This window comes from Artemia franciscana, chromosome 8 (genome assembly GCF_032884065.1).
Source record: "Artemia franciscana chromosome 8, ASM3288406v1, whole genome shotgun sequence".
Classification (NCBI taxonomy): Eukaryota; Metazoa; Arthropoda; class Branchiopoda; order Anostraca; family Artemiidae; genus Artemia; species Artemia franciscana.
In genome coordinates, this window is record NC_088870.1 from 24,170,583 (window position 1) to 24,185,552 (window position 14,970).

The 14,970-nt window shown below is 32.7% G+C and overlaps 1 protein-coding gene across 1 annotated transcript in view; it reads right to left on the minus strand.

Annotated features, from left to right (window-relative positions):
• Nucleotides 1-14,970, minus strand: part of LOC136030174 (NFX1-type zinc finger-containing protein 1-like) — a gene marked incomplete in the record, with an annotated part of 141,530 nt that overhangs the window by 48,026 nt on the left and 78,534 nt on the right. The window contains 5 exon segments of the mRNA XM_065708912.1: nt 116-418; nt 3,130-3,273; nt 7,458-7,729; nt 9,257-9,340; nt 14,274-14,611. Of these exon segments, the coding sequence (XP_065564984.1) occupies nt 116-418; nt 3,130-3,273; nt 7,458-7,729; nt 9,257-9,340; nt 14,274-14,611 (1,141 nt within the window).

Genomic DNA, 14,970 nt, shown 5'->3' on the forward strand with positions numbered 1-14,970 from the left:
TTATCTCTATAAATTTCAAATTTCCAGAGACAATTCGTTTTTCATTCAAATAAGTTCTTTAGCGGTAGTAAAAGTTTGCAATTGAAATGAAAGAAAATGAAAGAAAAGTGCAAACCTGGCAAACTAATTCCAGTTCTGAACCAATTTGTTCATGCTCTTTTAATGTAGAATGAATTTCCTTCCACAACGTGCTTTTCGAATCCAGGCTATTCATGTTGCCAATTATGTAAAGTCCATGTTTAGCTCGAGAGAGAGCAACACAGACCCTGTTCTCAATAGCCAAAAATCCAATCCTTGATTCCATGTTAGACCGGACCAAGGATAAAATGATAATGTCATTTTCTTCGCCTTGAAAACTGTCCACAGCGCAAATCCTTACTTTACGGCGAGAATCATGATCAGGATATTTCTTACGCATCTAAAATAACAATATGACTCATAAAAGAACATACCTGCACGAACAAGGCGGAGAGCGGTGGGGGTGAAGAGTATTAACTTAGAGGGGGTTTAGGAGGGTTTAAATTTAGAGGCAGGGGAAAAGATACATTTTCAAAATCTAGTGGGGCGGGGGGAAGAACTTGTCAGTTTTTCAATGAAAATAAATAAAATTATGTTTTTTATGAATATACCAATACAAAAACATTTTTTCGATGAAAATACCTACCCCCCCCCCCCCAAAAGGTATGTTTCGAAATCTAGGAAATCTCGTACTCTTGACTTTATTTGGTATACCAGAAATTTCACCTGAAGGTACTGAGTCATCGAATTGAGCAATCAGATGCCATAGCGAAAACAAGGAAGTGGTCTCTTTGTGGTTTTGTGATACCTCACTGCGCAAATATAGGACTTAAATCCACATTGGAATGGTAATACTAGGAGACAGAAATTCACTATGTGAAAAGAAATTTTTTTTTATTTGCTTTCGCGAAGCAACTTTAATTTCCTTGTATTTTACTTCGCAAACGTTTCGAATATTTATACCGACAGATTATTCTATGATATCGATAATAAATTGAATTGTAATTTAAATCATAAAAAGCACATTACAATTTGAATGACTGTCGACAGTACAAATAATTTGCCGGAATAAATAAGTAAAAAGCTTTGCTGAATAAAATACAACGAAACTGAAGTCCTTTTTGCAAAATAGATTAAAAAAAAAAACTATTAAGTGTTTCACCCAACAAAGCTCGGTCCCTTAGCAATTAAATATTATTAGCTAAGCAAATATCGCTAATTTAAGTTACGTGAGAAAATCTTTCCATGAAGAAATTTTTCGTGAGGGTGGAGATTTTTTCATGGAGGGGGAGCTAAATTTCCTGACATTATTTAAAAAACTATCAGCAATTAAATAAAAAAACATGTTTTTTCAACTGAAAGTACCAAGCAAAATTAAAACTTAAAACGAACAAAAAATATTACGTATATTAGATGGGTTAGTAAAATTAATATGCAAAATTGACCTGCATTAATTCTAAAACGTTCACAAAATAATAAAAAAGTTTTTTAACTGACAGTAAGGAGTGATATTAAAACCCCTTTCATATACGGAATAATTTCTGTTCGTTTTAAGTTTTAATGTCGCTACTTACTTTCAGTAAAAAAAAACTTTTTTTTTATTTAATTGGAGTAAGCTCATAGTATGATAAACCAATATAAAACAGCTTAAAAAAACAAAACAAAATAAATAGCTTAAGGTTTTTTTGAAGCTATCCATAGAGTTTTAAGTGTTAATCAATTCATTCATGTAAGCAAAGCCCTATGGATTGCTTCTCTGAGACTCATGATGATTTTCGGAGACTCTCAGCGAATTTTTTGTTTCTGACTTTTCCAAAACGTCGCTTTCTTGAAAATAGTTCAAAGATACTATTTAGTCAAACTTTTTAACCGGTATCAATATTATACCATGAACTATACCATGAAGCTTTAAACGAATAGCTTTAAACATATACTTATAACATGAAGCTTTAAACGAAGTTATTTGCAAGACCACCAAGTCTGATCCGGTTACTAATGACAGTATTTTCCCCAACCCGTACCGTTCCGGCTAGAACCAAAGTATAAACAAAATTAAAAATTGTAAGCTTCGGCAGGTACATTTTTGAAAGAGATATTTTTGAACTTTTCTAACATTCCATCTCCTTCCTTTAAATTTTCAGGTTAATTCTTGCACAGGATAGTAATCCCGAGCTATTAAATAGATTATAGTCGGAAGATATAAACAAAGACTGTAGATAAAAAAAAAAATCTAAAACTTATAAAAGATACGTGCTTTTTTTAGATTTTGACATTACATTTATACTACGGAGACACAAAATAGAAATGGCAAGAAATCAGGGTAAAAAGCTTGAATCGACGTTAATTCGTTCCCAACTATGGTCTGTTAATCAAAGACGTATCCAGGATTTTCGTTCGGGGGGGGGGGGGAGGTTACACAAAATTGCATAAAAATTTTGTTTATATGTATTTTGCTACAGTTTGGAACTCACATAAAAACCCCAGGAGGCGAAGGGTTAAAATCCAGTAGCCCCTCTCCCTGGATAAGGCCCTGCTGCTAATACTAAATCTTTTTGCCTTTTACCACATCCATCTTTAAGATAGGACTACTGCTGTTCAATGCTTCAACCTTTTCTAATCTCAAAAATTCTGCCTTAAATCTTCACTACAACCGATCAATTATAAATTTCGGCTTGAAAGTTCGACATTGCTCAATTTGACAAATAAAGAGCGGAATACATAATCGGCGCGGCAGGGATACGTAATTTTGATTCTATTCACAGATGTGACTATAATTCAACTCGGGCATCAGGCTATCAACGAATCTTGCTTTCGGAATGATATTTTGGTAAAACATTTGAAATTAGAATCAGCTTTTCAAGAAAAATTGTGTACTCTTTGCGTGGTCAGATTTGTAAGGTTTTTGTTCAAGTAAGCATCGTAATAATTGTTAACGAAAACAAATTCTCTTTAACATATGGTCAATAAAAGTAATTCAATTTCTATTCATGTACCTAATTCACCACACTTCAACTTCACGTAAAACCCGTTGATCTAACACAAACACAAAAAAAGACCCGAACTGAATTATGTAGTGTACATGAATGCTCGTACGGCTTCATATAATCTTACCTGTTTCATGTGATCCATCTGTGCTGCATAACTAGACAGGATTGTAATCTGATCCGGCAAATATCCTTGTTGTAGGAGATACCTGGCCAGGTTTAACGCAAATAATGCTTCATAAGGGTTAATTAGAGAGCTCTTTTCGGAGTCCTAAATAACAAATTGGATGGATAAATTAATTGCTCATTAGTATAAAACATAAATAGACAATGTCTATTAGACAGCATAAAGAGCATAATAGTCCGAAACAAAGAGTTTAAAGCAAGGGTAAAGGTATTAGTCAACGCTTTCAGGAAATCCTGAGAGGAATAACGAAATAAATTGAGAGACACTATATGTATTCAGGTTTTCAAAAGGTCGTATGTAAAATATCTCAAGAGCAGATAGGTTATAAGGTTGAACTTTCATAGAATCTTGAGAGGGATGTTTAACTCGATCAAAAAGTATTAGGTATATCCAGGTTGTTAGCGTTAAAATCTGTTGCTTCCCAGTCATCTTGATTATTTTAGTGATTTTATTTTTCGTCAATGTTTTAAAAAATCAAAGCACAGTGTTCAAAATGCATATAGTTTTAATAAAACGCAAATGAGGCAATATACTTCAGAATGTTTATGGTTAGGGGGGAATAGGCAGTAGCCAAAATTCGGTTTGTAGTAGTTTCTGTTCGTTTTGAGTTTGACTTAAGCACTCATTTTAGTTTTTATTCTGTCCGACTGTAATTATTTGTTAACTGTCTGTTAACTTTACGTTTGATGTGAATGGTCATTTTATTTTCTGCTTGTTTTCGGTTTTATTTGTTCTTTGATAATAATTTCCGGTTGTTTTCAGTTATAATTATTACAGGACTTTATTTCTGCTGTTCTTAAAATTTTATATGGCTCTTTACTTTTATGTGAAAACTTCTGTTACGGGGAGTTTTTAAAATTAGTTTATGTTCGTTTTTGTTTGGCTAAGTTTTATTATTGGTTAATATTATGAATATATCTCCAGTTTTCAGACTTCTAGATGAAGAAGTAAAACACTGAATTCTAACTTAAATTATTAAGTTGCATAAAGTGATTTGAGCGTCAACTTTGATTTTATTTAATATAATTATTGCATAAATTTCTTTCTATTTCAAATCCAAGTTTGGAACGGTTTTTGAACAAAGATTTTGATTCTACAGCAAATTCTAGACAATCAACTCGTAAGAATCCGTAGGAAAATAGTCAAAAAATTGCATAAGAATGAAAATAGAATAAGATAATAAGAATATAATGTAAGCATAACTCAGCTATCTTTATTTCTGACTCTTTAAACTGTTTTATTTGTGATTTGCCGTGAGCGTCGTTGACAACTGGATGCAGACAATGCCATTTGATCGAGTTCAACATACTTCTCAACGTTCCTTGAATGTGCTTACTTTTTATTTTTGAATCTTAAGCTCTTTACTGTTTTTTTTTTATATTTTGATTTATACAAGAAATAATTACTTAATCCCCATTGAAACGTTCGGCTGCCTTAGCAGCTAGGAAAAAGAAGCTCAACTTTATGATAAATTTATTTTCATATTATTTCAGTCTTACTTGGGTTAGGAATAATGATAGCTGATAATCAGATTTAGTTTATGGGATTTAATAATTAAGTGGTTTAGTTTGTGGTTTGAACAATTTTGAGTTTGGTATGTTAAGATAAACTAATACAAATAATTAATTTAAACATCTAACAATTATTAAAAGTTTTAAATCCCCTGCAGTTTTCGAATCAAAAATGTTATGCATCAACAGTTTAGGCGCAATAGAATGAAGATGGTATTGCATGTCAATGCCATCTACTTCAAATAAAAGACGTCAGCGTGAAATTCTCGCTTCTTAAAGACGGAATTGAAAAAAAATCATTCCATTTGATGGAATTGAGTATGCTCGATTAGAATTCCTACTTAAAGTTTCGCTCGGATGCTTATTTTAGTTTGCGATGCCTAAAATCATTCTACCTTCAAAATCAAACCCAATATTTAACGAACTGAAACCTAGCCCAGGCAAACATTTAATGGATGGAAGAACAAATGTATATTGTACATTTTTACCAAGGTTATTTTATATATATATATATATATATATATATATATATATATATATATATATATATATATATATATATATATATATATATATATATATATATATATATATATATATATATTTCTAAGCTCTTTAATCGTTAGGATACTGTGACTTGCTCATTACAATTGTCAAGTGTGCAATAGAAATTTTGGAGGAGCCTTTTTGGTTTTCCCGTTCCCATGTCTTGGGCAAAATAGCCTGATTTCTTTCTTTTTTTGCATTTATTTCACGAGTATCCAGCAGGCACTTTTATACAATTTTAGGCGTTTTCACACGTTTTATGCGTTTTCGTTGCATTTTCACACTCGATTTGTAAAGACCTTTCACCTTATGTTTAATAACAAAATACTGAGCATACCATATCTGCCGCGGGAATACAATAAGTTGGCATGACAAATACCATGGATTTGTATTTCAATACACATCAATTTCACCTTCACACACTTCCAACGATCTTATCAAGTTTGGTAGGAGGGATTACTTTACAATAAATGTATGGGCTGAACTATGAGCAAATCACCGCCCTTAGATTATAAGATGTCATTTTTAGGAAAATTATTCCTTATGAGTCCCTAGAATCTTCTAAAATATTGGAATACCTGCTCAATACAATATTACTCAACATACAGAAACTACAAATCTGAAAAATGGGTAGAGTGACAGAAAAGTATTAATGGGTCAGACTTTTTATATACTATATACTATATGTTAAAAATCAAGATATTTGGTTTCTTATTCAAATTACATCTTTTACGGGCGATCCTTAGAGAACGCTCCCTGCTACCCCTCCCCCAACAAAATGTTAACATTACACCAAGGTAGAAATGAAAATAATACCTTATCAGCTCCAACTGGATTAGCCACATGAAAAGATTTAATTACATTAACCATTGTAGATACAAAAATGTACGCTTAGTAATCAATTTCTTCTTTTCTTGAAGGGCAAATAAAATGTATAATCCTAATGTACAAATGTTACAACAAAAACTTAACATAACATTAAAAGGAATTTCATGCAAGAAAAATAAAAAAAAAAACGGATACGTATTGGAAGAAAAAGAAATGAAAATGGCACATAGAAAGACACAAAGGATAAGTCAGGGAGTCGCAAAAAAAAAGAGAGAAAAAAAAACGTTAAACACTGATTAAAAAAGATTATTATTGGTTTAACTTAGTTCAACTTAAAAAAAATACACGACTTAAAAGTCTTCCATTTCGAAATTTAAAAATTCGGATTTGAAAATTTATACTACATGTACTGCCCACTTTAGCCAACCCCATTAACATTAAAATTTGGTTGGGAATTGCCACCATGAAACAAAAATTCCACCCCCCCCCCCCCAAAAAAAATACAAGTAAAATAATTTTGTCCTGTTAATTGCAAGTTTATCTAATCAGATAATATTTTGTTATTCAGTGTTATAATTTGATAGTTTTCTTTTGTTCAATTTAATGAGATGTAATTAATGTAGTATGTAGGATTAATGTAGGATTTAATTAAAGATGTAAATTAATGTGTAATTAATTTGGTAATGTGTCATAATTTGATAGTTTTCTTTTGTTAAATTTAATAAGATGTAATTAATGTAGGAATATAATTGCTCCATTTTTGATCTTTTATTACCGAGCATACAAAATATATTGTGTTGCATAACTGGGTAGATTGAAGACAGGAGTTACGATCTCTATTTTTGGTAATGACGATATAATATTACCAACACTTCTCCTTCAATACCAGATATTTGCTATAATTTTAGGAATAAGCTCCATTTAGCCACGATTCTTAAAGCTTCGAATCCACAGGTTGATGTTAAAACTCGGACAAGTCAGGAATGTCTTTTCCCGATTTGTTCGAAATTGGAGAAAGATTTTATGGCCTTTAATTCCAGCCAGTTTAATTTCAAAAAAATATTCAGTAGCGTTCATTTGGCAACTATTCTCAGGAATAAAAAATGGCAGAACGACCTTTTCTGGTGAAAAAATTACCAAGGTGGATGTTTTCTCAGTTTGAATAACATTGATAGATAGGTGGAATTATCAACAACAAAACCAATCCAAAAAGCCAAAGACCTGAACAAACATGGCGTAACATTGATCAATTTGCACTTGCATACACAATTAATACATTAAATACATAAAAAATACGATTCATTGTAAAAATAAAACTAGGCAGTGAATCCAGCTGAGATGACCCAGTAGAAGATAAAAAAAATCAAACATATTTAAACTTACTTGCTTTTCTGGAGCAGTATGAGTAAGGAAAAAAACATTATGCTTCATTCCCTTTACATTTGGATACATCAATACGGACGGATGGTTCTCCAAACTAGGATAGATAGCTGGTACAATCAGTCGAGCTACCTCAGGCCTCATCCGATGCTGTACAGACAACATTACCCTTTTCATTCCAAGATGTACAAATCGCTCAAACATTGATACGTCAAGGTTATAATATTTGCCCAAAGATGACACTGATGGGGATGGCCGTAGCTGCTGATGATCTCCTAAAAATACAAACATACTTTTGTTTACTTAGAATAAAACCTTCCTTTTTCCAGGAAGGCTCCCTATCTCCTAAAAACCTCATAGCCGTCCTAGTCGAATGATTAGCACACTAGACTTGAAATCCTTTGTCCGTCAGGACAGGGGTTCGAATCCTGGTGTCACTGGTCATTTGGTTTGCAAGAGGATGAAGTGACGAAACAAGAGAGACGAATTTTTTTAACAGGTTGTAAAACTTTAGAAAACTTCTGTTTTTGGCATATTGCTGAGAAACCCTTCGTTTGTGCAGGCAATTTTGCATATTTTTTCCGTCTCCATGGCCGGTTTACTTCCTACTACAAGGGGACCAAATAGAGGGGGGTAGAGAGGTCAAATTCCTTCTATATATTCTGAAAACTACTTTAATATACAAATGAACATTACAGCCCTTGTACTTAAAAAAAATGCATTTTTTCTGGATGTTCGTTTTAAAAAAATCCCCCCCCCTGATTTCGTGGTATATTTCCATTTTTGACGATCGTTTTAGCTTTCATTTATTCTTTAGTAGTAATTTCTTTTAATTTATTCATATGTATTAGTACTTGTTGTATGTTTTTTTTGCTATGATTGTTTATTTCATTTCTGTTCATTTCAGATTTCATTTATTCTTTAAGAGTAATTTCTTGTCGTTTCTAGTTTGAATTTCAACAGGTGTTTGTATCTGCTGGTCTTAAATTTAATATGGCCTTTACTTCTCTTAGAAAAACTTATTTTCTGGCTTTTTTTTTTTTAATTAATATAACAAAAGAACTTTTACTTATGTATGTAGCTATAGGAGGTTATAGGATTCTGACTGCAAAAATCGACTCTGCAAACGACGTTAAATTTATTTATGTGCAAAATTCATTTTCAGCCAAATTAACACAAAACAGCACAATCATAACTCTAACCCACACTTATAATAAAGGATAAAGATCCTCCAGAGCCATTACTGGCGCATAGGGCGTCAAATTGACGTTTCAGTTGCTGGATGTTTTTTACAGGGACAAGTAGCAAGCTTGTCACCACAAGCTTCCACACACACAAGCACCCACACTTATGGACTCTTATAACTCTCGCGCCCCTCTTGTACTATTTTGCTTCTCCCTTCTCTCAAAAAGAAACAAAATCCTCCCTAGACAAATTTGTTCTTATGAGACTGATGAAATTCTGCAATTATTTTCTCTTAATGAGCATTAATGTACACCGTATTTATATGCTAAAATTTACTTTCACAAACTAAATACCCTACTGTTAAAGTAACAAAATCCAATTAGATCAAAATCAACCCTAGACGAGATGGTCCAACGTACTATAGCCCCTGTAAACAGAGCGCGATTTATTGCAATGCATTGCAAATAAACAAATAGACAGACAAATAAACAGACGAAATGGTCTATAGAGTAGGTTATTTTGTCTCTCGCCATGGCAAACGGAGCAGCTTTCACAGGTCAAAATGAAATTTAATATTTTCCTATATTTTAATAAGTAATGAAGACAAAAATGCTCACCAATGAGTATTAAGTGTTGACAATCGGTCGTCATTGGAATTAGCGTATGAACTTCAAGGGCTTCTGCGGCTTCTTCGACGACAACTGAAGAACAAAAGCTTTTAACGTTAGCAATGACTTTTTTTAAGGAAATAGGTAAGACAATAAAAAAAAGTAAAATGAAGGTACACTCTGAAAGGATCTGGTTAGACAGGTCCCTTGATCCTGTTGAAAGATTCCCTGTACTGACGTTGATGCTTTCCTGCGAGTGCAAAGACCCCTCAAGGAAGGCGATGATTTCCTACGACACGATAAGGTTACGTTATTCACAGGATAGGGAGGTTACATTTTGGAAAACTGTCTTTTCACCGTCTTGCTTTTTAATATAAAATAATTGAATAAGTTTTTATGCCAATTAAAGTAAACGAGTTGTACTGCAGTTAGAGCTTCAATCTTCAGCAATCTAGACTGAACTCCTAAGTAAACCTAAACAGAATCACATAACAGAGGGGATTGTGACATCATTGTTTTAACGGTACAGTTTTAAATACTTAGTTGTATTTGCACATCAGAAACAGTTCTTCTTCTGGTATGGTATTTATATCTAAATCAGGTATATAGTATGTTCTATCGAGACAATGATATATGCATAACAGTATCTTACAGCAATGAATTGGTTTCATGACAATATATACACTTATTTTTTTTACAACAATGATTTTTTGTTTCAGTCATAATCACTAGTTAACATCAACACTATCAATAAGATCGAGGACAGGCTTATTTTTAAACCGAAGTTTACCGTCTTTTTTTCAATAATGGCTTTTTTTTAATTTCTTTTGTCGTTTGGATAAAATCCTTTCAAAAAATGAACCGGTCGTGAAGAGGACAAAAATCTTCTTTTAGAAAAGGGGGCAGAATTTTTTTTTTCTAGCATTTTTAGATTCTAAAACCCCTTCAATAACATTCAGACATCTGACATGAACAATTTCAAGGTTAAATATTTACACTTGGAACTTTTAATGATATTATTTCTTTGATTAAATTTTTGAAGAAAAAAAATCCCAGTAAAACAAACCGCAGCAATTCTAAAACCCAAAACGAGCAAAAATAAGGTTATGTGATAAGTAAAATTCCATCTAGGGCGAATCGAAGAAACAAGACATAAACCATCACCCAAGCGTCATAAAGCTTACGCCAAATAGAATGAAAAACTTGCAAAACCAAAGAGAATATCAAAACCAAACCAAAACCAAAACCCAAACCGTTGAATTCATTTAAAGGAATCCAACGGATACAACTCAAGGGGGAAAACCGAGACAATAGGTTTTCTAGTGGCAAATAATGCCCTAGATTTTCAGCAGAGCGGTGCCATGAATTCATTAAAAAAGAAAGGAAATGAAAAAGAAAGGAAAGTTTAAAAGTATTTAAAACCTACTAGTACAAAACACAATGTAGCGTCAGAAGACTTTAATAGAAAAGCAGTAAACGTCATATAGAACTGGAGAATTGACATAATTAATCTCCAGTGTTATAGGAATAGAACTGAATTTTCTTTGGGAAGGACAATTAATCTGCATTTTTGTTTTATTCTCAAGAATTGTCTTATGTCAAAGTCCAGTCTGTACGGGTTAGGCCTAAGTTAACTTGAGAATATCTTGCCAGATTCAGTAGGATAGTTGACTTCAAGCTGGTAGGTCTTCTGATGACTAAAGTCCGCATTATTTACCCTCCCCTACGTTAAAAGAATCTGAGAGGTCAAAAATGGAGCAGTTCAAGGCAGAATAAATTGGTAATAAAAATGATTAAGTGCTAGATGGTGTGTGATTTTTTTCAAAATAGATTCAGTTACAATGTTAGTCTTCGTTCTTTAATAGGTTGCCCCTCAGAGTAGTCATGATCGTGCAGTTTTCCATTCTCAATACCCTTAAACCATCTATTTTGTGAGACGAAGCTTAGAAATACGAAGCCGTCTCCAGGGATCATAATCTCTAATTCATGCATTAATGGGATTTCTTTTTGGTGTACGCTTGTGTGTTCGAGAACCAATCATACATTTACCTATATTTGTCAACAGATCTAGTAATACTGATTATTGAATGACTCAGTTTTGTCCTATTGGGATAATTAAATTTAAAAAAAAGTTTGTTTTTTAACTGGAAGCAAGGAGCGACATTAAAACATAAAACGAACAGAAATTACTTCGTATATGAAAGGGGCTGCCCCCTCCTCAACACTCCGCTCTTTATGCTAAAGTTTGACACTAATTTCTGTTCATTTTAAGTTTTAATGTCGCTCCTCACTTTCAGTTAAAGAATTTGTTTTTTTTATTTTATTTCTGAACGTTTTTGAATCAATGCATGTTTTGATTTTGGCTCTCCGCAGATGAAAAATTAAAACGAAATTTGCATATTTATTTGTTTGGCTAAATGGTTTTCTCATAGTTTTGGTCGAAAGATTTTGAGAAAAAAGGAGCGGGGGAGGAGGCCTAGATGCCCTCCAATGTTTTGGCTACTTAAAAAGGCAACTAGAACTTTTAACTTTTTACGAACGTCTTTATTAGTAAAAGATATACGTAACTTACAAATTAGCTTACGTAACGAACTTCTGTATTCTCATGTTTTTATTATGTATATGAGGTGGTTCACCTCCTCGTCAGTACCTCGCTCTTTAAACTAAAGCTTACACTTTGTCCCCCTTAAGAATGGCCCCTGAATCACAAAGGCCGTAGAATAAATAGTTGAAATTACTAAAAATACTTTAGCGTAAAGAGCAAGGTATTAGGAGGTGAGCCCCTCATATGAGTAATAATTTTTGTTCGTTTTAATTTTTAATGCTGCTCCTACTTTCAGTTGAAAAAACCTTTTCATATTTATTTTTTCATTTTTTTTTTAAACTTGTAGCCCCTCCCACAGGGACTGTGGGGGAGCAAGTCGTCCCCAAAGACATAATTATAAGGTTTTTCGACTATGCTGAATAAAATGGCTATCTCAGAATTTTGATCCGGTGACTTTGGAAAAATGATTAGCGTGGGAGGGGGTCTAGGTGCTTTCCAATTTTTGGTCATTTAAAAAGGGCACTAGAACCTTTCATTTCCGTTAGAATGAACCCTCTTGCAACATTCTAGGACCGCTGGGTCAATACGATCATCCCTGGAAAAAAAAAAACAAAAAAAAAAAAACACGCATCCGTGATCTGCCTTCTGGGAAAAAAAATACATAATTCCACATTTTTGTAGATAGGAGATTGAAACTCGTACAATAGAATTCTCTGATAAGCTCAATCTGATGGTGTGATTTTCGTTAAGATTCTATAGCTTTTAGGGGGCGTTTCCCCCTATTTTCTAAAATAACGCAAATTTTCTCAGGCTCGTAACTTTTGATGGGTAAGACTAAACTTGATGAAACTTATATATATAAATTCAGCATTAAAATGCGATTCATTTGATGTAGCTATTGGTATCAAAATTCCGTTTTTTACAGTTTTGGTTATTATTGAGCCGGGTCGCTCCTTACTACAGTTCGTTACCACGAGGTGTTTGATCAATTTTACGAATATAGTTAGAAGAAGAAAGTTTGCTTGAAAAGAATCGTAACAAATCATTTCCATCACTGATACTAAAAATTCAAGATTAACGACTTTTAACCTCAATTTGTTCAGAAAATCTAAACAAATCTTAGCCTGATTGCAGGAGAAATCTTAAACTAATTAAAAACTGAACGGAATGTAAATTAGAAAGGAAAATCGACTCCTAGAGTTTAAAAATTTCCTTCCTCTTCGTATCTTTGCCAGAAAAAAATGAATTTTATAAAAATTACACATAAGTTTTTCTGGTCTAAATCAGGGTATGAGGGGTATATATTTCCGGAGGGGGTTACACTGAATATCGTTTTTAGGTCTATAATTCACTTCACAAGCAAAACTCGGTTTCTTAGTACTGGATCATAAAACTGATAAGTAGTCAAAATAGGCCTCTTAACAAATTGCCTGAATGTCAATTCTGGAAGGGTGAAAGCTGCTTTTCAGTAATGTTTGGTGTAGTACAAAAATTGTTAAAATATTTACAAAGACGTTACGATTCAAGGCTTAGTAATTACTACATTAGTTTTAAAATCATATCTACTTCAAATACTTCAGTAATCTCATTTTTTCTATTCCATTTCCTATTGCTCTGCATTTGAAGAACAGTTCAACCAATAGGGCAATGCTTTATTTTAGTGCTATTTCATTATAATATACATTTATTTTTTATTTAATGCACACATTTTTTGAAATTCTCAGTAGCTATGATTTTTGTTTTGTCTTTATGTGGCCTGCTGATATCAATGCTATTTATTCATTAATATAAATTGGCGAACCCACAAGCAAATTAATTTCATAAAAATCATAAATAATATTTCAATAAATTACGTATAAATACAGTTTTACGTTCAATCAGTTTCATCACCCACCCATAATCACGGAAAAGGACATTATGTCCCGCCAAAGTCTTCTTTTGGAATTTTTGAACAGAACACCAAATAAAGGGTATTCTGTTCTATTAAAGAAAGGAAAATAAACCATAAACATTGAAAGAAGAAAATTGGTTTTTTGTATAAAAATTAATCCTATTATTTGATAAGAACATTGACTTCTTTACAGGGAGTGAGAAAAGAGCACTTTTTCATAGTATTATATTGGTTTTGCTTTAATTTGAGTAGTAAAAGCGTGGTTCAATTTTTTTTTTTTTGCTTATTTACATCTTATGCTTCACCGACTCTTTTTACTTCTATTGAAAGCAGAAGCTCAAGATAACAATAAATGATATATTTTACTTCTAAGGCTTAAAATCCTTAACAATGCTTTTCATAGCTGTTTTTGAAAATAGTTTTCGTACAAGAATTAAAAAAAAGAATAACAAGGATTTCTAATTCCTTTAGAAATTTCTGAATAGGAAATAAAGCTAATATAGTTGTTATTAAAGCATTGATAAAACTCAATTGATGAAACTCAAAAATTTCGGGACGGGTAGGAACAACAATACCAGGAACAAACTTACTGATTTTCGATGAAAGCCGAGTGACTAATTTGTCATTTTTGGCACATCCAGTGGTAGTTATAGCGACAACGTCCATAGTTTTACAAAGATATGCATCTCTTACAATTTCCATCTCTTCTATTTCATCTTTGAGCTCTTTATGACGACGTTCAAGAGGTGCTTTATCCGAGCGTAGTTTGCTTAAAATCTCCTGACGCCATTGAGCATAAATAATCCATCTTTCAGGATACTTCAGACTTGACCAGTTGTTGCTTTTAGGTAAGACGGGGGTCTGTTTAGTCAATCCACAGGGGAGTTTGACTAGAATCTTTGTCACAAGTTCACAAATCTTATGTTGCCTAAATAAAAATTTCCCATAAAAAACAGCTTAGAAAAATCTGGTAACTAGATATTAAGATAAAGACCAATATGATTTCATAGAATGGATGTGCTAAAAAGTGTTCAGTTAAGCATGTAGTTACTTTATCCATGTCAGTAGGAATTAATCCAGATTTTTGCAAACTATTTGTCAATTCCTTGAATTAGCACCGAGTTTGTGATAGTATATAGTTCTCTTAATCTGCTCACAAAAGACTCAGTCAAGGAAAATTCAAAAACGGCAACGTTTTAAAAACAAATATGTATTTGGATCACAATTACATCTTGAAAAAGAGGATATATTATTTAAATTTCTATTTGACAAGGTCGTTTCACACTG